This window comes from Trichosurus vulpecula, chromosome 3, assembly GCF_011100635.1.
Source record: "Trichosurus vulpecula isolate mTriVul1 chromosome 3, mTriVul1.pri, whole genome shotgun sequence".
Classification (NCBI taxonomy): domain Eukaryota; kingdom Metazoa; phylum Chordata; class Mammalia; order Diprotodontia; family Phalangeridae; genus Trichosurus; species Trichosurus vulpecula.
The window spans coordinates 402,536,216-402,562,087 of NC_050575.1; the positions used below are offsets into that span (position 1 = coordinate 402,536,216).

At 41.3% G+C, this 25,872-nt stretch overlaps 1 protein-coding gene across 1 annotated transcript; it reads left to right on the top strand.

Annotated features, from left to right (window-relative positions):
• LOC118842723 (zinc finger protein OZF-like) lies at positions 1-25,860 on the top strand (the record flags this gene model as incomplete). The annotated part of the gene is made up of 5 exons (XM_036750099.1): positions 1-294; positions 1,640-1,725; positions 11,118-11,244; positions 11,712-11,810; positions 24,989-25,860. Coding segments are annotated over exons 1-5 (1,218 nt in total), but the record flags the coding sequence as incomplete, so codon positions are not given.
• Between the last annotated feature and the right edge of the window lie 12 nt (positions 25,861-25,872).

The window sequence follows — 25,872 nt, forward strand, 5'->3', positions numbered from 1 at the left end:
CTGTCAAGCCTACAAGGGCCCATCGTGGGGCCCCGAAGCCCCAACCCTGCCAGATGGTGACAACCTTGGGGAATTTCCCTGAAGGGCCAGAATCCATCCAGGTTGGAACATACTTGTCCTGAGACCCTTCTTCACAACATCAGTGTAGACCTTGATGAGAAGAAGCTGCTGGTGTGTATAGGAATCTGGTGGTCCTGTGTGGGGAGAGGAGACTTAGAGAGGTTCACTGCATCCAGGATAAGGTCAAGAAGGGAGCAGCCATGAAGGGCTTGGACCCCATGTTGGAGGAGAGAGGTGAGGAGCCCACCCAGGGAAGAGGTTCCATGGACCAGGGTGGCCTTGGGGCCTTGCTGACCCCTGGAGAGATGCATTAGAACCTTTCAGCTAGAGTTTGCTGGCCTCTGAGCTGGGGGTGGGAGGTGGGGTTGGGGGGGGAATCCTGTCAGTCAGTTCAGACAAAGGAACTGTTGTTTTAGGTTTTTTCCCCTAGAAGAAACTTTGAGGAAAACAATAAAAACCCTGAAACTTAACAGCTCACAAATGGATGTGGCCCCTTTTCTGTTTACAGTTCCATAGTGCTTTGCTCACAGTGCATTAAGACCATGAAATCTTTACTACATGAACTGGTGTTTCCCCTAGTTTATGTTATTGGGTTTTTCCCCCCAAATGTAGCAGTTCCCATTTGTCCCTTTAGTTTCATCCACTTAGCCTTGGCCTTCTGCTCTACATGACCAGGGTTTTTGGATGCCGATTCTCTGATCCAGGGTCTTAAACACTATCCACCTCTTTGTACCTTTCAGCAGTGTTGGTGCTCTGCCCCTGGAGTCGAGCAGAACAAATGCATAGAGACCCAGAAATACTGTAATGCGTTTGCTCCTCTTGCCAGGCTACATAGATGTAGTCCCTAGCACTTCTCCCCTTCTGATTTGATCCTTTTCTGTCTGCGCATGAAGGGGTCCCGGAAGCCAGTCACCTGGCTGTTTCCTCTGGGCACTCTCTATCTGCTCAGTATTTTCCCTAAACTTTGCTATCAAGAACTGAACACATCATTGTAGGTATATCACAGAACCATCCCCTGAATGTGGGTAGATTCTGCTCCTTCTCCTGAAGCCCAAGGTTGACTCAGGGTTTTGGCTGCCACTGCCCTCTGTCGATGCTGAGCAAATGTGGGATCCATGAACATAAGCACACTACTATCACAGGACCAGTGGTCTGGATGCACTTGGCCCTTGAGCCCTTGGACCCAAGAATGAAACTTTCCATTCGTCCCCATTCAGTTTCATCATCTTGGGTTCAAATCCGTGTTCCCTTCTGTCCAGGGCTTCTTACTTCCCAATCCTTTGGCCAGTGAGTTAGCCTGGTGGGGTGGTGATGTGCCATGACATCACCCTCTGCATCCCCATTCCCCTCCCTGGAGTTCTGGCCCTGGGGACAGGCTGAGAGTCAAGGGAGAGGGTCAGGGTCTCAGGCATCAACGTCTGTGGCTGTTCTCTCTGATGCTGGGAAGAGGCCAGTGTGTCAAACCTGGGAGCTTCAACTTGTGGACTCACCCCCAGAATCTGTGCGAGAAATCCTGTCCTGGCAACCTCAGCAGGTGCAGGATGGCACTGACCCTCTGCTTCACTCTTTTCTCCTCTAGTTCTGGCTTCTCAGGATTCTGGCCAAGAAGTGGGGATCGACGAGGAGGAGAGGATGGCTTCCGAGTTCCTAAAAGCTAAGTCTCAGGTGAGTTTGGTTTTTTCTCTCTCCTTGGAAATCCCATCTTCTTCCTGAAGCAGGGATGCAGCACTTTCCCTTGTCCTTCCTATTCTTGCCTTCACCAAACCCCATGTGGTGACCTGAAACTCACCACCACCACTACTACTTACATAGAGCTGTAAAGTTTGCAAAGTGCCTTATGCACGTTGTATATCATTGGATCCTCGCAACAACCCTGGGAGGTAGGTGCTATTATTATCTCCACTTTACAGATGAGGAAACTGAGGCAAACAGAGGTTAAAACGACTCTGCGGCAGGATTTGAACCCGATGCCAAGTCCAGCACTGTTCGCTGCACTCCCTCCCTGCCTCTGGTTCTCCTTATAATTCTACACCTTTGAATTTAAACAATTAGTGCTATGTGTTGTCAGTACAAGCTTTCCAGAAACAACTTTTCATTCCTGGTAGCTCTAGACCTAAACATTGTTCTGCTTTGAGGGAGTTGTGTCCACTGATGGACTCTCCCCCTACCCTCAGACATCTCTCCAACTACAGGTCTTTTATGTGAGAAGTCTGAGGTACATAAGTGCTTAGTCAGCTCAGGAGTCAGAGACCCTAAATGTCTTGGGGCTGATTTTTCCATCATACACTGGGGCTCACTTGGAAATATCCCTCACTTGCCTCGTGCCTCACCTCTCTCTCCTTCCTATCAAAAATCCACTCAGTCTGTCATTTTACTGGCACCATGAGTCACTGTAATGGGGGTCTGAGAAATGTCCGGTCAGGTCAGGCTTTGATTAAGCACTTACTGTGTGCCAAGCACTGTGCTGTCCCCAGGATGAGAAGAATGACAGAGACCATGCCTGCCCTCAGGGAGTGCCCAGTCTAATGGCATTGTGGGATTGGGAGTTCAGAGGGATGAGGAGTGATAAGGTCCATGTGATCTTTGGCCCACAAGGAAGAGACTTTGAAAAAGGGACCCAGTGGTCTGTGGGGGAGCAGAGTCCACCATCCTCAGCATCCTCACCCCCCGCCCTGGGGCTCAGTGAGCCGTACCTCCATAAGAGTGGTCATGAGGGGAGGGGTGGGCAATTAAGGGGAGAGAGAGACAGAGAGACAGACAAGACAGATGGAGGTGCAGGCCCACATCTGGATGAACTCCCAGATGTGGTCAAGGATGAAAGCTTCCCCAACATGTCCCATCTGATGACAGCTGCTCTGTTCTGTGCTGTCTTCTACATTCTTTTAAAACAAAAATTTAAGCTGTTCCTTTATTCTGACTTTGTTTCATTTAAAAATCCATGGTTCATCACAAAGGTTGATCACAACGTAGCCAAATGCTTAGTCCATGCTCAGTAAAGGGGTGTGGAGTAAGCCCGAGGTTAACAGGGGATACATAGAATTTAAATAGGGCCATACTCTGAACCTCTACTCAATGGTTGGAATTTCCTAACTGGTGCTCTGAACTGTTGAGATTTTAATACCTTTGTCCAGTCTAAATTCTATAAGATGCCAGAGAAAGGAGACTATAGTGAGTGTATCAGTAAGGCAAGATTCATGACCGCAAGGATGACCATGAATATGCCTGTGTTGTTTGGAAAAACCCTCTAGGTAGAAGGCAGAGGAAGTATAACATTTATTTGGACTCCAGAGGATAAAATCCCAAGACCAGCTACTCCAATTTGATATACCATTAATTATATTCCAGAACCAGTAAGTCTACCTCAATGTAGCAATGAGGAAATTATAACACAGTGTTATAGCAAGGAACCAAGTCATCCTGTAAACTTTCCCCCAGCTAGGGCCTTTCTGTGAACAATTACCTACTAATCCTACCTCTCCACCCAGCACTCTCTCTGCAGCTCTGTTGACGCTGGCTCTCTCAGTGTCTGCTGCCTCAGTGTCTTCTCAGTTCTGCTGCTCTCAGTTCTGTCCCTCTTCAATTATGGTTCCCTCACAAGCTGGGCTCTCCTTATATACAGACCTAGCCGGCGTCTTCATGATTGACTAGAACTCAGTGCACATACCACTGGCTCTGGTCTTAGCAACTCCCCTCAGGGCCCTGAGGGTTTCTGCCCAGATGACTTAGTACCTGGTAAGTAGAGGCTTTAGGCTATGTAGGAACTAAGGTATAATCAAGCTTTCCCACTTAGCCCCACCTGAGGCCTATAGAGTGGGTGGGGAGGATCTTTGATCATGTTAATACTGCACTGCCAGGTAATTGCTGATGAAATCTAGCTTCCCAGGAGATAAAGCAGCAGCCAGAGGAAGGCAGTGACCAGAAAAGGTCATGCCCTGAACCAGCCCCAGGCCACCAGCCCCAGGCAATAGTGAGGGGTTGGCAAAGCAGTCGGGTGTTTTCTAGGGTCTTTTGGTGTCCTGGTTGGGGTGCAGGATTTACATTGGGTTATTTTCTTTAGGACATGGTAACTGTGTGTCAGTACTGTCCTTTGATCAATTTTCTGGGGGTTTTTTTGGTGTAAATAATTTAGTACATAAATTTCAAGTTGTTTTGATGCTATATATTCCTATATTTAGTCTTTTAGATACTGATTTCATCTTTGCTCTAAATTACTAATCTGACTGTAAACAGATGGCTGATTCTAAATGACTCCAAAATCGATAACCAGTCTTTTTCTGCCAGTAAATAATTAGCTTTACTTTTTGTGAATTTATATCCCAGACCTTAGTGCAGAGTGCCTGGCACATACTAGGCACTTAATAAATGCTTCTTGACCAACTGCTAACTAGTGAGCATTATGTCTAGTACTTATAGGTTCCTTGAAGAAAGTATTCCCAGTATAGTTTAGATCAGGGCTGGGGAACCTGCGGCCTTGAGGCCACATGTGGCCTTCTTGGTCCTTGGGTGCGGCCTTTTGACTGAGTCCAAGTTTTACAGAACAAATCCTTTTATTAAGATTAAGATTTGTTTTGTGAAGTTTGGATTCAGTCAAAGGACTGCACTTGAGGGCCTAGAGGGCCATATGTGGTCCCAGGTTCTCCACCCCTGGTTTAGATGAATAGATGCAAAAAGCATTTATCAGGACTATGCTATGTGCCTGGCACTGTGCTAAGAACTTGGGTCAGAAATAGAAAAGGAAAGTCCATTTGCTCAAGAAGATTACTTTTTCTTGAAGAAAAGAATGACTACTCTGTAGTATAGGTACAAGCTTGCCAGAAACAACTTTAGTTAATTCAGTGGATTGATCCAGATCTAAACATTGTTCTGCTTAGAGGGAGTTATGCCAAAACTGAGTCTCCCCCTACCCTTAGACATCTCTCCAGGCCAGTCATTTTGGAGTTTCACTTAAAGCATTCCTAGACAACCGACAAATTTCCACATGAGACAAGACGTCATCACAGACAGAGCCAGCTGTCATGGAACATGGTGCTTCATTAACAGAACCATAACTCAACTTCTGTCACTTTGTTGGAGAATCATTTTCTTAAAACCAGTCAGTCCTTTTTTCACTCTTCCCCTCATATTTTTCACCATCCTTCCCATATTCACTTTTGTATTGAAGTGACTGGGTATCATAGCATATACTGATTTAATTAGGCGATTGTTTAATTATTCAGAGTCTTTTTCTGCCTCCTAATCAGAAGCTACCTAGACATGGCCAGAAACTGCCCACTTAACTTGGGGTTTACTGGCTAGATTTTTTTCTCTTTTCTTCCCTTTCTTCTCTTTCTTTCTTTCTCTTTTTCTCCCTCCCTCCCTTCCTTTCTTCTTTCCTTCCTTCTGTCTTCCTGTCTTTCTGTCTTTCTCAAAACCTTAAACCCAGTTCACTCTGAAGCTCATAGATTGGACCACAGTAGGTCCCTGCCCAAGCTCCACTTAATGGCTGTATTTTGGGCCCTCTTGGCTTAGAGCGAATGTCAGTGGTAACTGTTTCTCTTTAGAACATCAATCTTGAGGGTCTAACCTCCTGGCTTGACTTTTTTTTCCCTTTTTTATAATTGAAGGGGCCATCCCTTGACTCACTTCTTAAAGAGGCCTATTCACTGAATGGGTGTTACCTCATTTGAAAAGTGAGTACTTGAAAAGACCTTAGCCTAAAAGGGCCAGGGTCTCCCTTTGTATCCTGGGTCATTTCCAGCCATCCTGATGAATATCTGGTCACTGGACCCAGATGGCTCTAGAGGAGAAAGTGAGGCTGGTGACCTTGCACCACCCACCCTCACTCAAATCAAAGTCAACTGCAAGTCATGTCGTCATCTCCCTAATGTCATGGTTCTCTTCCAGAATGAAGGACAAACACAACAACTTAGATATAGACTATCCCATACCTACACATTCACTTTATTAATTAATCTGGAGTTTTCTCACCTAGCAGTTATCAATAAACACAAACATTTCAGTATGCAAATAACAAAAAAAGATTTTATACATGAAGATGATCTCATGGCATGGGAGGAAGTATGTTTCTAAGCTTAATTTTACCCACTTTTACCAACAATATTAAGCAATGATTCCTTCCATCTTTAGTTCCTTTCATCAAATTCATAATGCAGTAGTATTTTATTTTATATATAATTGATTATAGACAAAGCCCAAAACATTTACCGTGTTAAACCATGTAAACAATTTATAGTAATGTACACTTGAACCTGTGAGTTTCACTATTTAAAATGTTGATTGCTATGTACATATCTCATTGCTATATATTTATGTATGTTCTTTGGCTTTTATGTAATTGTATTCTGTGTCTGCTCAGCCCTTCTGGCTCTGCAGTCTTCATTTTACAGTCATCTTTCCAAATTCCTTATTATTCTTTTAGAATTTTCAATTTTAACTCTATGACAGTGTTATAAAATATTAATAATTATTCAGCTATTCCCCAGTTGTTGGACATTTTTATTGTTGCCTTTTCTTTTTTTTCTCCATTAACACAAAGCTTCCTCATCCCCCAACCCCATAATATTCCCTATATTGATGAAATTACATAGTGCCCCTGTTTCAACAATCCGGCTAGCAGCTGTTGTGGGGGTGAAAGCCCAACAACAAGAATGCTACCAGAACGCTGCAAAAGCACAGGTTCTTTTGATCTGCTTAACTAAAGAAAGCTACATGAAAGGGTTGACAAGCTTACTTTAATTCAGCATACAAATATCATTCACTTAGTTCAGGGGAAAAAGCCAGCACCCTGAACTTCAGAGCAAATTACAAACAAATTACAAACATCAGCAGACAGACCAAATACAGATTCATAGTTAGCAACATCTAGGTTCAGCCCTGGAGCTCAGAACAAGGGCTGGCCCAGAGTCACGCACGCCACCACTGCTGTGGGTAAGAGCTCCAAAGAAGAGACAGCCAACCCCTGGTTTTATATCTTTTTCAGGGTCAGGGGTGAGTCACACATGCGACTCACCCAGGTGACCTAGAATCATCACAAAGAGGCGACTTAAACCCAGGAGGTCTAAAAGCCTCAGCTCTCCCAGACATGAAAACTAGGCCCTCCCTGGAGTTAGCCCCACCTTGGGCCCCACCTTAGTTGCCAATCCACACCCACTAAGGTTTTACACCTAATCGGGGTTTGGGCCTGGGGCTTAGCACCTAGTAAGGCTCAATGAAATACACTGAATTACTCAAAGGGAACAAAAGCCAAACTATTCAAGGGCACTTGGTTGAACTAAGTGCTAAGGAGCCCATTTTGCTTACCAACACAGCCCCTTAAAGCAATAAAGAACAAATTAAAAATTGAGAGGATACTCGGTGCTCATGACTGGGCTGTATGCTATGATAAATTTGACAGTTGGCATGACAATGTGATAAAATACGACATTTCTCTAAATCACCTCAGAGCCAGTGCTAGACCTAACCCCATCAGATCCATTTGGAAGAGCAAAAGTTCCAGAACATCAAAGGAAATCATGAAAGATGTAGAAATACAGGGAATAGCATGTCCCCAGCTTAAATTATACCTTAAAGCAATAGCTGTATGGATTTAGTTCAATTCTGAGTTCCCTCTTCAGATCTGTTTTTCTATATGACCAAGTAGATTTGATAGCTTTCTATAATGCTTTAAAGTCTACCTCAGCCTTTTTTATAGATTGTAAGTGAAAATTTTTTAAAACAGATTTTTTCTTGATCTTTATTTTACACATACACAGCTGCAAATGATTTTTGTGTATGTAGCTAATCTTTTGCTATCCTAATCTTAATTTTTTATTGAGAAAGTTGGATTTTCAGGGTTAATTTTCATGCTGCGAATCTGGTGTCACCATACTGTCATGTTAAAATGGAAGATAGGATATAATTAGATTAATTACAGTATCTCCAATTCAGAACAGATTTAGGTGTTAAAGATGGGTAATGAGTACAAGAAAGGACAGCGACATGGCTGTCACCTTTACCTGCAGAAAATCAACAGTTGCAAAGCTCTCACCCCGGAGAGGAGGGGAAGGAGCCCAGAAATGTCTTTAGCCCTTGCCATCTTAATTTAAATTTCCTTGCCATGCTGAGAAATAAGGCTGTCTTCAGATAGAAGTAGGGTGAGAAAAGGAATGAGCAAGAGTGAGGGAAGACAGTTGGATGAACTGAATGTGTAATTCGTACTCGTGGCATAATGACCTGGGAGAAGGCTTCCGGTACGTGCAGGATCTAGGGAGAGTTCTGGGCAGAAATCATTCAAGATGCCTGGCGCTTGTACTTCATACATGTTTGTTGATTGAGGAGAAAATGTAAGTGGCGTTCTGCATTGCCCTGTTGGGGAAGTACCCCCATTAACGGGATCGCAAGCCTGTTGAAAGCACCAAGGATGCTGTTGTGCCATCTATATGTGATAGTTTGACCTGTTCATTTCCTGCAGTAATCCCGGAAATCTTATGTGATCAGTAATATTTCCAGTACTGTGTCACAGGTCCAGTAACCGTTAGGAAGTAAGAGGCCTAATAAGGAGTTTATGTTTAGAAATTTGGGCCACCAAGTTGGAGATGTCCAATTCAGTCCACATTTATTAAGTGCCCCTTATGGGCAGCTAAGTGTCTCAGAGGACAATGTTGGACCTAGAGTCAGGAAGACTTATCTTTGTGAGTTTAAATCTGGCTTCAGGCACTTACTAGCTGTGTGACTCTGGGCAAGTCACTTAACCCTGTTTGCCTTAGTTTCTTCATCTGTAAAATGAGCTGGAGAAGGAAATAGCAAACCACTCCAGTATCTCTGCCAAGAAAACTTCAGATGGGGTCATGAAGAGTCATGACTGAACAAACATAGTTGAGGTAGTGTGCTTGAAAGAGATGCAGGGAGATATCAGCGTGAGCTCCAGCTGTTGTTGCTGATTTAGGGGTGAAAACAAAGGGAAAGTGAGAAGCATCAACATCGGTTAAAGAGCGTTTATTAAGTGCTGACTGTGTCTCCAGTACTGTGCTGAGCAGGACAGATTAGAGGGAAGGCCTTGCGAAAGCAGTTCATATGCCAGAGGCACAGCCCAGACCACTAGGGGCCTGCAGGATGTGGAGCCAGGGCAGGGGGTGAGGCCTGGGGCTCCTCCCATCTCAGAAGAAGCGTTGTTATTTCATCTCAGACAAGCCTTGGCTGAAGGAACAGGGGAGGGAGTAGGGAGTAAGGGAGTAGAGTGTCTGCCTGTGGTGGGGAGGGGTGTGATCCTGATAGCTTTGGTGATTTTGGGGATGGGGAAGGGAGCCCCTGGTGCTGGCAGCCAGTCACCTCCCCCCATCCCCAGGAAGGGCATGGATAGGAGCCAGCTAGGCCCAAGTCTTAGGGGTGTACAGAGGCAGTGCTCCGATTAAAGGCAGTTTCTGCATAGGGGATGGCATGCCGTTGTATTGAAGTGGCTCACAAGAGGGAGAGGCCAGAGCTTGTTGAGTTGAATAGGGAGTGGTCTGGGGCAGGTTCAAGAAAGCCCAGCCTCTTGGGGGGGGGGGGTGGGGAGGTGAAGAAGGTGGAGGAAGGAGAATTCCCTGCAGAGATGGTAGAGGCTGGTAGAAAGCATAGTGTACACACACAAAAGGGGTATGGGTGTGAACCCTGCCTCAGGTGCCCATGAGCTATGTGAGCCCCAGCAGACAGTGATCTGAAGGTATTGGTTGAGGGCATACCTTATTCAGATGAACAGGAAAGGATGGGACAGGTAGCAGTGTGTACAAAGTATGAGTCCCAGAACTCTACTGGGAGACACAGAGGCTGGGAGACAGAAACAAGTCAGTGATGAGAGAATACCTGCCCAGAAGAAAGTGAGGGAAGGGTGGCCAGCTTGGAACAAAGGCATGATGTAGGGGGGTGGGGCTTTTCCTCTGTCCCTTCTGCTGGGCTCTCTCTGCCAGTGATTTCTTGAGTTGCCTCAGTTATTATTATTTCATTCTTTTAAGTCAGAGGAATCAACACAGAAAAATTCTGTTCTGAATTTCAACCTCCCCAGTAGGGAAGAGCTTTTTGTGGGGTTGGAAATTATAGAATTTCCTGATCCCTTCCTCATTACTTCAGTCAGTAATGCAAATTTCCCCGCCAAACATCAATGGATGTCGGTGGATTTTGCTGTGTACATGCCTGAAAACAAAGGAAGAAAATTATTAGGGTGCTGGGTTATGTTAGTGAGTGGAGAGAGTGAGGAAAGGATTGGTGCCCTGTTAATCCACTTCTCACCCACCTCCTCAGTAAGCCTGCTCCCAGTGTTGCAGCCAGCAACGGTGAGTGATTGATGGCATACACCTAATTAGAAAGTATTGATTTTGAAGAGTAACAAGCTTGCTTCCCTTGGGGCTCAGTACAGGAACTGATTTGTGTGCCTGACCTTGAGAAATAAAATTAAACAGTTACAATATACAGAATCCAGAATGGAGTGAGGAACCTAGTAAGAAGCTTGTCAAGCAATGCTTGACATGGAGTACTCCAGTCCTTTAAAATACTTTGAGAACCTCTCCTTCTGCCAGCCTCCTAGCTCCCCCATGCTCTTTGTGAGTGTATTAGCAAGGCGGTAATCACAATATAGACCATAATTGTCAATATGCCTACGTGGTTCTATATCGAAAATACAAGAGACTCTCCATGTAGAAGGTAGAAGTAAACCATTTATTCAGACACCAGAGAACCAGATCCCAAAACCAATAATCCCAGTCCATCACAACAGCAAAGAATTCAATACACAATATCACAGCAGAGAACCAGTCCATCCCATAACCTCCCTGCCCCCTGCTGGGGCCTTGCCACCAACAATCGCTCAGCTCTGCTAGGACACATCTGTTCTCTCTCCCTCAGCTCTTAACTGCTCTCTCCACATTTCCTGTGACACACTTTTCTTTTCCTCTCAGCGAGCTCCTCCCACCACATGTGATTCAGGCTTCCTGCGATGTAAGCAGGTCACATGGCCTATTAATGGGTGGGAAAGATCTTCAAATCAAAATTGGTATTACAGCGAGGGATGGTCTCTGGTGGAAGATTCCTCTTTTTGGATGTTTCAGAAATTGCTGACGTTCCAAGATGTGGCAGTGGACTTCACCCGGGAGGAGTGGGGGCTGCTGGAGCCAGCTCAGAAGGACCTGTTCAGGGATGTGATGCTGGAGAGCTATGAGAACTTTGTGTCCCTGGGTAAGGCTCAGTCATCGGGCCCTCAGTGTGTCCTTACATCCTCGCTTCCTTAAGATTGTGGGATGTCTGAGGGCTCTGCTTCTGTTCAGTGCGTGCACATTCTTTGGAAAGATTCCTGAGTCCTTTGATGTTAAGAGGCCTTACTTCTACCACCTCATCCCTGTGCTGTTTCAGGTGGCTCTAGCTTCTCTCCCCTCTGTTCATCCAGGTCAGAAACTCTGCACTCAAGTCCCGGGTACTTGAAGACAGGAAACATGCCTGTCCTCTTAGCAGAGAGTGTGTTAAAATGAATGTTTTCTTTGAACCTGAATCAAGCCCTTTCCCTCCATTCCCCTCCCCCCAGAGGAAGTAGCCGTGCAAGGTCCTTCCTGTTACTCTATCTCTTCACTAAAGAGAAAGGGGCTGAGGTTGACTTTGGAGGTGGTTTTCTCTCCTCAGCGCTATTCCAATTATTTCCTCATGAGCAGGGCTTCCAGATTCCAAGGAAGATGTGATCTCTCAGTTGGAGAAGGCAGAAGAACCAGGACCACCTGAAGGAGAAGAAGTCCCAGGAAACACTTACACAGGTGAGTGAGTAAAGCCCGAGCAGGTGGCCGGGACAGCCAACACCAGTCACTGGCTCAGTAAGGGCGGATTACCCTGGAGTGCTGGGCTGCAGCCTCCCCGTAAAGGCCCCTGGAGAAGGTGGCTGATGTCCCCTTGGAGCTAGTTCTGATGGCCCCTCCTGGTCCCTCTGTCCTCGTCCCCTCCAGTCCTAGAGAGAGAGGTGTTCTTCCTTGTGTCCTCCCTTCCCTTGAGCCCTGTCCTTTTCTTGTCCCTTCTGAGGATTATTTTCTCTCTTGTTTCCTTCTTCCCTCCTTTTTCAAAGATTCCTTTCATTCTGCTGTCAGGTATGCATAAGTTTGTTTAAAAAACGAAGCTGTGCTTGTCCTGATGCTTATTTTGTCTGCCTTGCAGTTGTGAGTGTTGCTGCATTTTACTGTGTATGTGCCTGAAAGCAAAGGGAAAAAGTGAGGTCCTGATTTGCGTGTAATAAGTTGGCTAGCAGTGATAGGAGCTTAGCTTGGGAATTTCTTTGAAGCCAGCACCTTTTGTCTGTGTGGTGCTAGTGTGGCCTCTCCTCCTGCTACCCAGATTCAAGGATTTGTTCCTAAACTTCAGTGGTCTTTCACCTGTTTGCAGCATCTCACAGTTTTTAGTAACCAGTGCAGATACATTTTGGGAACATAGAGGATTTTCAGTTGGGTACAGATTTGACTTGATACCTCCTGGTGCCCCTTCCGATGCTGAGATTTGCTGATAGTCCTTCTGTCCAAAGTGCCATAATTTAGAAAAGAATTAGACATGTTGGAGCGTATTCAGAAGGGTGACTAGGGTGGCAGGAGGAATGGAGACCATGTCATCCTAGGGCTGACCGACATAGATAGCTTTGTTTAGCCTGAGGAAGAGAAGAGTTTGGAGGGGATGGCTCTCTCCCAAATATTTGAAAAGGCTGTCTTATGGAAGCAGGGCTGCTTGGTCTCTGAAGGAAGAACGAGGCAGATCAGAGCCATCTGTAGGTGGAATGCCTGCCTCAATGGAAGCCTCGATGTGGAAGCAGGATGGGCCCTCATCAGCAGTGTCATGGAGCTTGGGGTCTTGGTCATGGACAAGGTGTAGGCCAGGTGCAAGGCACACCTCCCCACAACCAGCTCCGTGAAAGTAAAACAGGCTAATTGCAGAGCTAGTGCGTTCCCTCTCATGGTTACTTGTCAAGTCTGTCTTAGTCGGGATTCTTATTCAGCCTTGGGTTAGGCAGGAAGACCTTGGACCGTCTACTTCAGACTCTGTGACCGTCTGATTTCCCTCCTTGGCCTTCTACTATACTGATTCTCCTACCTCTGAAATTATCTCACCTTTGTGTCTTTTATTGTGTCCTTTGTCCTCCAAACCATTTCCCACCAAGTGTCCCTTCAGGGCTGTGACTTCATTCTTTTGCTGTTCTCTCTTCTGAAAGATCACCTAGTATTGCGACTTCAGTTGTCCCTTCTTTTTTCACTTTACACTCTTTTCCTTGATGATTTCATCACTGTTCATTGATGTCATGATCATATTTATGCAGATAACTGCCATATCCACAGGTCCTTTCCTAAAATCTCTCTTAAACTTAGGTCCTGTCTGCGCCTTCCTGCTTTTCTATTCAGATGTCACTTATATGAAGCTTGAGTAGATCTCCTTCTAAGTAGCAAAACTCTGGGGGCATAAATGCTCTTTCTTGTTTCAAACCCTTTGTCTGTTTTCATGTTGTCTGGTGGCAGAATGAAAGGTCTGTGAGCTCAGAGATTGTTTCCTTTCTTCTTATTGTCTCTTGAATGCCTTGAAAAAGATATAGTCATTAAATCGGATCAGGTGATCAAGAAATCATTTGCCTAGACACAGGTACAAAGTTTGGAGGCCCTTTTTGGATCTGCATAGGCAGACTGTGGGGGAGACATCAAGAGAGAGGCCTGGTGGGTCAGAGAGAAGAGTGCCTCATTGGAATGAGAGGTGTTTTAGGGAGGCCTTTAGATGCCTTCCAAGAGGAGTGAGGGAAATGTCAGGTTTTGAGCAGGGAAATGCTGTGATGAAATCAATATTTTGGAAAATTAATCAGTTTTGTGGAAAATTGATTGGAAAGAGAAACAGCTAGGCTGGTTCATTAATTCATTATGAAGTGATGAAAGCTTGGTTTCCAGACCACTCCTGCCTTATCCTTCTTTGTCTTGTGATACTTCCCCTGTTCCTCATCTTAAGTCGACACTATAGTGATCTTGTCTGTCTGCTCATCACACTCGGATGAGTTCTGCTCACGCTCAGTGCTTTCTGTCATCTCCTTAGACTTTAATTACATTTAATTACATTTTTGATAGCTCTCAAAATTACCTCAACTTTGCTCCTCAATTAGAGAAAGATGCCTTTCCCTCCCACTGGCTGAGGGAGCTTATTCTCTTCCCAGCCTGTGAAGTTATAGTGTACTGGAACATTCTTGAAGAAACACAGTAACGGGCTGTTGATTATCACTGCCTTTGCATCATTGCCCTTCGATTATTTAAATACAGTTGTCATGTAGCTACTCCATCTTGTCTTCTGTAAAGCTCATTTAACCAATCCTTACTTGGCATAATGCTGGGCTGCTTCACCATCCTGGCTGGCTGCCTTCTTATCACAATTCTCTACTTTATTGATTTTCTTCCTAAAATGTCTCTAGGATTAAACACAGCATCCTAGGCTTGTTCTTGTTTACGGAATATTCCCACAAAGCCATAGTCTTCCTTGTTCTGCAGACCCCCTCTCTGCATGCAGCCTGCTGTTTGGATTGCTATCGTGTCTTTGCAGGGCTCTAACCCCCCCCCCCCCATCTCTTTTGCCAATGAACTCCCATCTGTACTTGAAAATTAATCTTTTAAAAACTCTATAGTTTCAATCTTAGCAGCTTGAATCCAACATTCTAGCGTGGCAAGGATTTTTCCTTTGTTCATGACCTATCTATCAAGTGATGTGTTGAGTCTCTCTTATAGCTTTTTGTGTCACCTGCAGCTGTGATAAGCATCCTACCTATCCCTTCATGTAAGCCATTATTAAATAGCCCAGGGCCACTGGCAGATCCAGAGGGCACTCCACTAGAGCAGTAGTTTCCAGACTTTTAAAATTGTACATCAGCTACTCTATTAAGTAAAAAAAAGTTTTTGAACACATTCCCCCAAATATATGTATAATTACTTACATGTGAATTGTGTACATGTGCTACTATACTAGTATGTCATGTGCATTATGAAGCATACATGAAAAACAATATAAAAAGGATCAAAAATTAAAAATATTTTAAAGCAATTTTATTAATAATGGTTTTTTAGTAGTAAGCATTGTGATTGAATATGGCTCATTTGTTTTGAAAATCTTATTTTTCAAGCACTTTGTGATAAAGCTATTTGAAGGTTTGATTCTAAGTTCAACTGTCATAGTTGAAAAAGATGGTTCATCAGTGATAGAAAAGGAATTCCTATTCAAAGTAATTACAAAATACATAGAATATTTGGGAGTCATCACCAAATACTCCTTAAAGAAATAAAGAATAACTTAAATAGCTAGAGGAATAGTCTAGTGGTCATGGCTGGGCTGTGCTAATATAACAAAAATGAAAATACTACCAAAACTAATTTGTAGACTTAGGGCTTTGCCAATCAGACTAAAAAAAAAAAAAAGATTAGTTTACATAGCTCAACAAAATAGCAAATTTTATTTAGAGGAAAAACATATAGAATTTTAAGGGAAATAATAAAAGAAAGTAGGAATGAAGAGGGATTAGAACTTTCAGGCCTCAAATTATATTATAAAGCAGAAATCATCAAGATCATTTAGTACTAGTTAAAAAGAATGGGGGGATAAAGATCAATGGAAAAGACTAAGGAAGACTCAGAAATAATGAAACCAAACCCAGTGTTCAATAGGCTTCTAAAGTAAATTACCTAGTAAAGAATTCGGAGTTAATAAGAACTTCTGGGAAAACTGGAAAGCAGTCTGGCAGAAATTAGATTGAAAGCAATAACTTACACCATATTCCACAATTAATTCAAAGTGGATCTAGGACTTGAATATTAAAGATCGTAACATAAAAAAAAAATTAGAAGAGAAGACACATTCACACCCATGGATGGAGGATGAATTCTTAATCAAACAAGGGTAGCTTATATAAAGGAATGCTTATAATTTTTGTTTATGTATTTTGGATCCTGCGACTTTGCTAAATTTGTTGTTTCAATAAACTTTTTTCTTTTATCAACGAGGCTTTTCTAAATAAATCATATCATCTGTGAAAAGTGATAATTTTGTTTCCTGAGGCAGCCAGATGAGCTTAATGGGTAGAGTGATGGACTTGCATTCAGGAAGATCTGAGGTCACGTTTGACGTCTAACTTTGTGTCCCTGGGCAAGTCACTTAACTGCTTTCTGCCTGTTTCCTTACCTGTAAAATTAAGATAATATTAGCAGCTACTTCCCAGGGTTAAGATCAAATGAGATAAATATTCATAAAGTGCTTAGCACAGTGCCAGGCTTCTTGTAGGTAGGTGCTTAATCTTTTTTTCCTTCTTTCATTCCTTCCTTCTCTTCTTCCCTCTCTTCTCTGTCTCCCTCCTTTCCTTCCTTCCCCCTTTCTCTCTTTGCCTATTCTTGTTCTCTCGATTTTTCTGTCTTCTAGCTAAGGACTGTGTTAAAGAGTAGTGGTGATAATTGGCATCTTTGCATAACAAACAAGGGGTAGAGACAATTACAAAAAATAAAATAGATAATTTTCATTACAGGAAATTAAAAAGCTGTTGAAGGAACCAAATTAATGCAACTAAAATAAGGGAAGTGGTTGGCTGGGGGAAAAAAGATCTTTGTATCAAGTATAAAGGACTGATATCCAAGATACATAGACTACTAACAAAAAAGACCAAAAGCTATTTTCCAATGGATAAATTGGGTCAAAGGATATGAACAAATATTTCTCAAAAGAATTGCAGACTATTAATATCTATATGAAAAAATATTCTAAATCATTAATAACGATGAATGCAAACAATAGCACTGAGATTTCACCCCCTCCTCGGGAAGTTGTCCCAGATGACAAAGGTCAGGAATAGTCAATATTGAAAAGTTGTGGAAAGTCAGGCACACTGATGGAGCTGTAAATTGGTTCAACCCTTTTGGAAAGCAATTTGGAATTTTGCAGAAAAGGTGACTAAAATGTCAGTGCCATTTGACCCATAGATTCCACTATGAAGTATTTCCCCTCAGATATCATCAACAAAAAGGGCCAATCTCCACCAAAATATTTATTGAAGCACTTTTTATGGTAGCAAAGAACTGGAGACAAAGTAGATGGCCATCGATTGGGGGATGGATAAACAAATCATGGTGCATGAATATGATGAATGCTGTTCTTTCTGATGGTCATAATGAATACAGAGAAGCAAGGAATTAGTAATATGAACTGATGCAAAAAATGAAGTCAGCAGAGCCAGGAAAACAAGACACACAGTGATCACAACAGTGTATATGGAAAGAGCCAACACCATAAAACAAAATAATGAAATAGAGTATTCCAAAAATCATAAAGACCAAGCTTGGCCCCCCCAAAGAAGATAAATGAGAAGAAACTTCTCCCTGCTTCTTGCAAAGGTGAGGATCCACAGCTGTGGATCACTGCATATAAAATAAAATTATTTCAATTTATTGATTTGTTTTGCTGAATTTTTTTCTGTATTTCCTCTTTTGAAAAAAAATCTTTGTTATGGCCTTCTGGGAGGGGTGAAGTGGGGGGAATGAATGAAGGAAATATAAAACAGAAAGATAAATAGGTACAAATATAAGAGTGCATCATTGATCATACTTCATCGTGATGCTAATTTTTAGTCCTATTCACCAATTATTCAAAGGTTTTTATAAATTTAATTGAATTTATTAGCCAAATTTGGCTAATAAATGTCTATCTTCCTCTTGAAAATTATTCAGAAGTTACATTATCATATTTTTTAGCAGTGGATTCAGAACCCACTGAATCTCCTAACTTAAACACCTACATTTTTTAACATATGTAGATATGAAATTTTTATAGACCTTATAAGAAAAAGTTCTACCAAAGTAAAAGATATATCAGAAAAGTTTAACATTGTATGCAATATCCCACACTCATAGTGCCCCACTTCTGCAAAAGAGCTGGGGGAGGTGCATCTTCTTGAATCTCTAATTTGTGCCACACTTGGTTGTTATAGTTTCATGCCGTTGAATTCTATTTGGTGCTGGTGGTTCTTTCAATGTACACAGTTGTCATTCTGAATATTGTTTTTGTACTTCTGCTTGCTTCAATTTGTATTGGTTCATGAGTCTCTCCATGCTTCTTTGAAAGGTTCATTATTTCTTATATCACTGTAGTACCTCATTACATTCATCAGTCAGTAAATAAACATTTAATACATGCTGACTGCTTCAGATGCTGGGCTAAACAGTGAGGATAACAAAGAAGCGCAGAAATAGTCCGTTCTAGAGGAACTTACGTTCTAATGGTGGAGACAACATGTAAATAATAAGATAATGTGCAAGATATGTACAGAGTGGATGTAAGGTTAACTCAGAGGGGAAGGGCTCCTACAGAAGGTTGTACCTGAGCTGATTTGGGAAGGAAGCTAGGGAAATTAAGGCAGAGGTGAAGGGCCATCACAAGATTAGGAACTGCCAGTAGGCTAATGTAACAGGATTGTAAAGTTTGTGGGGGAGAGTCAAGTATAACACCAGAAAGGTAGAGAGAGACCAGGCTGTGGAGAGCTGTAAATAACAAACCTAAGGCTTTATATTTGATCCTGGAGGTAATATGGATCCACTGGAGCGAACTCTTTGGGCAGGAGGGTGATATGGTGAGACCTATACTTTAGAAATGTCACCTTCAGAGGTGAGTAGAAGATATGTTGGAGTAGGGAGGGAGTTGAGTCAGGTATACTAGTTAGAAAACTACTGAAATAGTCCAGGTGAGAGGAGATGAGAGGGGTATGTTAGCAGAAAGAAGGATACACGTGTAAGAGGAACACTGAGATTTGGCCATGGATTGGATATGTGGATCAGTGAGATGAGATACAGATGACGCAAAGATTGAGAACCTGGGTAACTGAAAGGATGGTGGTGCCCTTGTGGTAATAAGGACATTCAGAAGAAAAAAAGAGAGGTTTTGGTGTGTGTGTGTGTGGTTTTTGATTTTTTAGAAGGGAGAACAGAGTTCTGTTTCTAGAGTATTGAATTTGAGAATTCTATAGGAGTGATGTTGAACTCAAATAGAAATGGGGACCACCAATCCATACTAAGGATTTATTTATTTTGTTGAATATTTTCCAATTACATTTTAATCTGGTTCAGGCTTGGCACTTCTGGTCCTACAGGATATTCAGTTTGAGATGCCTGAATGATATTTGGTGATGTTGTAGTTGTTAACTACTGCTCAGGAGAGAAATTCAGGCTGAATATATAAATTTGGGTGCCATCTGTGTAGAGGTAGTAATTGAACCGCTATTAGCTGGGGAGATTTCCAACTGAGGTAGTCTAGAGGAACAAAAAACAGATGGTGCATGATAGAACCTTGGGTGGTACATATGCTTAATAGCATGTCATCCATAAAAAATTATCATGGGAGACTGGGAAGGAGCAGTTGGACAGGAAGGAGCAGCACCAGGAGAGAGCAGTAATAGAGAAAAGACAGTGCAATCAGTTCTCTTAAAAGTTGACATGAGTTGCCAAAAAATGCTACATTGTGCAGGGCTAATGGGGAAAATAGGGTGAGGGGCACAGCATTCAAAAATGTCATCAATAATACATTTAAAAAAAGAAGAAACTAACAAAAAGTGGTAGCAAAGTTTTTGACATCTTAGTTAAGAAATATGTAAATACTACAATAAATGGTGGCAGTCCTCAGCCTCTGGCTGCTGCTTGCCCTGGGGCAGGAGAGTGAACTGAAGGGCAGAGCCTCTGGGCTAGGGACCTTAGCTGTGGTGTAAGCTGTGTAGGGGAGAGTTTAGGGGCCGACCCCAGCTCTGGCTACACTAGAAGATCGATGATAAATACTGCACTTTGAAAAAGACCTGACGTTTACCTGTGGAAGTAGCTTGGAGTTACTGAGAAGTGGTGCGGTTTTTTTTGCCTTGGTGTTTCCTGCAGAAAAAAATTGTGCTTAAGCCAACTTAAAATTTGTATTATGCTCAGTGTTCCTTAATATCTCAGTTAAGAAAAAATTCTCTTTGAATCAAGTGTTAAAGTAGAAGTGCCTATTATCTGGAATGAGAAAATGATTAACTGTGTCAAGTGCAGCAGAGCGGTCAACAAGGATGTATCACATCTGGCAGTGGAGTGATCACTGGTGACTTTGGAGAGGGCAGTTTCAGTGGAGCGATGAGGTGGGTGGCCAGATTGCAAAGGGTTTGAAAAGGAAGTAGAGGGGCAGCTAGGTGGTGCAGGGAGTAGAGCACCAGCCCTGGAGTCAGGAGGACCTGAGTTCAAATCCGGTTTCAGACACTTTACACACTAGCTGTGTGACCTTGGGCAAGTCACTTAACCCCAATTGTCCTGCCTTCCCCCCTGCAAAAAAAAAAATGTAAAAAAAAAAAGAAAGAAAGAAAAGGAAGTAGAGGCATGGAGAATAGACAGCCTTTTTAAAGGAGTTTAACCACAAAGGAAAAGGTAAGTAGAGGACTCTAAATTAGTGAGGATGGTAGGATTAACTGAAGGGTTTTATTGTAGGGAGTACGGAGAGAGACAGTAGATAGATAGCCCAGCATTGAAGATAAGAAAAAGAATGAGTAGGATAGGGTGTGTAATACCTAATCATTTGACATAGTTACTGAGTGGGGACACTAGTGTCATTAAGTATATTAAATATGTAGTAGAATTGGGGAGGGGTTGGAAGAAGCATTTGCATTGGCAAAAGAGCAAGGAGCAGATTGTTAATATACTACAATGTGTTTATCTGTTTCCTAGTTCATTCACACCTACTTTGTTTCCACTTCTTTGCTACCATAAAAAATGGTATGAAAGTGCTGCTGTAAATATTCTGGTGTATATAGGGCCTGAATTTTGTCAGTGATCTCTTGGAGGAAATGCTTAGGAGTAGATTATCTGGGTCAAAGTGCATGGACGTTTTAGTCATTTCTTTTGCATAATGCTTGATTCACAGATTCACCAAACACTCCATTAGGTGCCTGTTTTTCCATAATCCATTGCACCTAGACTTCCCATCTTTTGTGATTGTTGCCAATTTTCTAAGTGAAACCTTAGGATTTAAAAAAAAAATTATTATATTAATGATTTGGAGTATTCCTTCATATGATTGTTTATATTTTGCAATTACTTTTGAGAAAAGCTTGTTTGTGTATTTAAATAATTTATCCATTAGGGACTGGCTTTTGGTCTTATATATTTCTATTAGTCATCTCTGTATCTTGGATATCAGTCCCTTATTAGAGATATTTGAAAGGTTTTTTTTTTTCCCCAGTAGGCTACTTCCCTTCTTATCTAGTTCTGTTAATTTTGTTATTTCTGTAGCTTTTTGATTTCATGTAATCAGAATGACCTATTTCAACTTTTGCAATTATCTATATTCCTCAACTGTTAAGAATTCTCCTTTACCCTCAGCTGTGAAAAAGCTTTGTGATATGCTTCTCTTAATTTTTTTTATGCTATGATCTTTAATCAGATCATGTATTTATTTTGATTTGATTGTGGAATGTGGTGTAAGCTGTTGTTCTAAACCTTATTTCTGCCAAACTATTTTCTAGTTTTCAAAGTGAGTAATAATTCCTAGATAATTTGTGTTTTGGGGTTTATTGAACACTGAGTTATTTATATGTCATCCTTGTCTAGTCTTTTACATTGATATCCTTTTCTATTTTTTAACCAGTATCAGTTGCTTTTTTATTGCTCCTTTACAATACAGTTTTAGGTCAAGAAGTGCTATTCCTTCTTCATTTCTACCTTCTTTCCTCATTTCCCTTAAAATTCTACCTCTTTTGTTTCTATAAATGAATTTTATAATTTTGTTTAGATTTATAAAATATCCTATTGATATTTTGGTATAGCACTCAATTTGTAAATTAACTTTGATAGTTTTGCCAATTTTATTATATATGTTGGCTTTCTAATTTTCTTTTTTTTTTAAGCTATGTATTGTTTGTTTTACTTTTAGTTTACAGCACCTCAGTTATACAAGTTTTTGAGTTCCAAATTTTCTTGCCCCACTTTTTCCCTCCTTCCCCCTCTAAGATGGCATGTGATCTGATATAGGTTCTACATATACCTTCACATTAAACTTATTTTCCAAATATTCAAGTTGTAAAGAAGAATTATAACCAATGAAATGAATCATGAGAAAGATAAAACAAAACCAAAAATAAAACAAAATAAAAAAGGGAGCAAATAGTATGCTTCAATCTGCATTCAGACTCCTTAATTCTTTCTCTGCACGTGAATAGTCTTTTCCATCATGAGTCTTTTGGAGCTATCTCAGTCCCTTGCATTGTTGAGAAGAGCCAAGTTTATCAAAGCTAGTCATCACAGAAGCAATGTGTCTGTGATTGTATGCAATGTTCTCCTGGTTCTGCTCCCTTTACTCATCATCAAATCATATGAGTTTCTCCAGGTTCTTATGAAGTCCATCTACTCCGACTTTCTAATTTTTAAAGACATATTCAGTTCACTAATCTTCCCTGTTAATCCTTACTTAACACAATCTTGATATTTTCTAAGTTTTTTGGGTGACTGCTTGTCAGATTTATTTTTTGACATTTACTTCATGATGTGGCCCATGAAGAGTGTAGATGTCACCTTATTCATTTTCTTAATGGTCACTTGTGTTCACATTATTAATATTATCTTTAACCACTAGTATCTTTACAGGAATCTATTTTGAAAACATTTGTCTATTTTGTGAATTTAGTAAAATCTTGATCATTTGATCTGTAAATTAATTTCACTTGAGCATATATAAACTGCACACTGAATTATACTGATATTTATGAGTGAAAGCACTCTTCCCAGGATACCTAATACCCTGTATGTAACATATATCATTTCACATAGATACTCAGTGAGGACACTAATATCAATATGTATAGTAAATATTTGTAAAGCTAAATAATAGAAATTTTAATATTTCCCTCCTCAGAGGTGGTATGGTATAATAGAAAAAAGGACTTTCTGCTGACCCAGGAAGACCTTGGTTCAAGTTATGCTCCTGACACATACTAGGTCTGGAACCCTTAACTTAACCTCTCAGTAGTCTTGGAAGCTAAGACTATAAGTTGCAGAGAAGGACTTACTGATTGGTAAAAGGTGGGGAGGTGCGGTTCTTGTTAGAGTTATTTATGCCAGTGAAATCACAGGTTCAGCCCCAACTTTATTGCCACAGTGGATTGTCTTGAACAGCCCTTGGGGTGAGGACACCTCATTTTGGAGACCAGTGCACTAGAAAATTGTTAAGTTGGCAGGAAGACTTTAGTGACTACTAGGTTTTGGTCATTCATTGGCTTCTACATCCACCTTACTGTGCTCTTTTCCTTCTTGGCCATTGAGATAACATGAAAGATTTCATCTTATACTTTGGAAAAAAATCCAGGCAAGTTATCAACCATGTTTCCCTGAACTACTTTTACACTTGTTCAAACATAATTTTATCCATGTAAATTGCTCCCCAGGAGGAAATTTCTTCTACCAGTGCAGATTGGTAACTGCTATAACTTATAATTTTAGAAAGTTGCTTAGGCCACTGAGGTTAAGTGACTTGAAATCACATCATTCTGATTCTGAGGCAGCCGTTCTATCTACTATGACTTTCGCTAGTCTAATACAGTCAGAAAGGAAATTAAGTTAATCTTCCAGGATTTTTTCTTGTTTGATCCTTGCTGACTTTTTTCTCATAGGTTCTTTTTCCAGATTTTCCAGATTTTTCTTTAATAGAATTTCAGCAGAAATTGAAGGAAAGCTTATTGGTTTGTAATTTGTAACTCTATTCTTCCATTGGGGGGGAGGGGTATTACATTTGACCTAAGAAGTTGATTTTATCTATTTGCAGCAGGTTCTTTTATTCCCTTGCTTATAACTAATTCTATATGTATTCGTATATAAACATCTGAGACCAAGATTTCTATTGCCATGTCTTTTGGGGTTCATTAAATGCATGGTCAGGATCCTGCCATTACAATATTTGAATCTATTCCAGAAATAGAACGTTCTGTTTCCATCCTCATAACCAGATTTTCTTTTCCAAAACCTGTTTTTTTCCTTTTATGCCCCTGCCTTTTATTAACAAGACAGATAAAAACACTACCTTTGTTCCTAGAGACTTTGGAGTTTTGCCCAGGACTTCATAATTCCTAGTGATGCTATCTAGGAAATACCATTAATCCCTTTGTGAATCACCAGAATTAGGTAGTAATCATCAAGTTTTGACCAGTCCTGTAAGTGTGTCACTTTTCAGATTAATGCCCTGGAAGTCAATAGATATCACTATGTTTAATATTGCTGATAAATAACCAACTTTATACCCTTCAAAAGGAATTCTGTAACTAACATTTTAGGTCTGTTCTTATTTGAACCCTTAGTGGATGGACTCCTATCATCACCTATTAATCCTCATCAAGGTTATTTGGGGTATAAAGGACTGTGCCAACATCACAGGTCATGGCTCCTCATTTTTAAAGAGCCTTATATCTTGCTTGTTCTCCACCACCATCTTTCTTCCCAGGGCAGCTAGGTGGCACAGTGGATAGAATACTGGCCCTGGAGTCAGGAGGACCTGAGTTCAAATCTGGCCTCTAATACTTACTGGCTGCGTGACTCTGGGCAAGTCACTTAACCCCAATTGCCTCCAAAAATTGGGGCAGCTAGGTGGCACAGTGAGTAGAGCACTGGCCCTGGAGTCAGGAGGATCTGAGTTCAAAGCTGGCCTCAGAGACTCGACACACTTAGTAGCTGTGTGACCTTGGGCAAGTCACTTAACCCCAATTGCCCTGCCTTCCCCCCTCCAAAAAACTAAAAAAATCCCCCCAAAACAGAGTCTTTCTTCCCTTTCTCTCCTGTGTTCTCATTCTTCTGCATTCTAACAAGGATACCACTCAGTTTTTCCAGCATTCTTTTCTTTATTTTCACCTTGAAGCCTTTCCATTTTGCTTTCATCATAGAGCATTGAATATTGACACCCTTTTTCCCCCCAGATTTTCTTCATGAATATAATGTATTTGGAAGACTTCAAACTGAAGAGAAACCACTTGAATTTAATGAATGTGGGAAAGTCTTCAGCAGTAAAAATGACCTAGGCCAAGATCAAAAAATACATACTGGAGGTACTCCCTGTGGTTGTAACGACTGTGGGAAAGTCTTCGGTCAGAATCAACACCTTAAAATACATACAATATTTCTTACTGCCAAGAATCCCTTTGAATATAATGAATGTGGGGAAGCTTACCTAGCAGAACATCAAAGAATTCATACCGAAGATAAACCATATAAATGTAATTTATGTGTGAAAGTCTTCAGCAGTAAACACTACTTAGGGCAACATGAGAAAAATCATACTGGAGATATACTCTATAGATGTAATGAATTTGGAAAAGCCTTTAGGAAGAAAGGAAACCTATATGAACAGAAGAGAGCTCATTGTGGTGAGAAACCTTACTTAATTAATAAATATGGGAAAGCCTTTACACAGCAGGGAAGCCTAAAAATCCATGAGGTAATTCATAATGGAAAGAAGTCCTTTGAATGTAGTGAATGCGGGAAAGGTTTCAAGCACCGATCAGTTCTTTTGAGACATCAGACAAGTCATACTGGAGAGAAACCTTATATTTGTAATGAATGTGGGAAAGCCTTCAGCCAAAAGGGAAACCTTAAAATGCATAAGATAATTCATTCTAGAAATAAGCCTTTTGAATGTACGGAATGTGGGAAAGGCTTCAGGAGTAGCTTTTCCCTTTTACAGCATGAGAGAGTTCATACAGGAGAGAAACCCTTTGACTGTAATGAATGTGGGAAAGCTTTCAGCCAAAAGGCAAACCTTAATTCACATAAGAGAATTCATACTGGAGAAAAGCCCTATGTA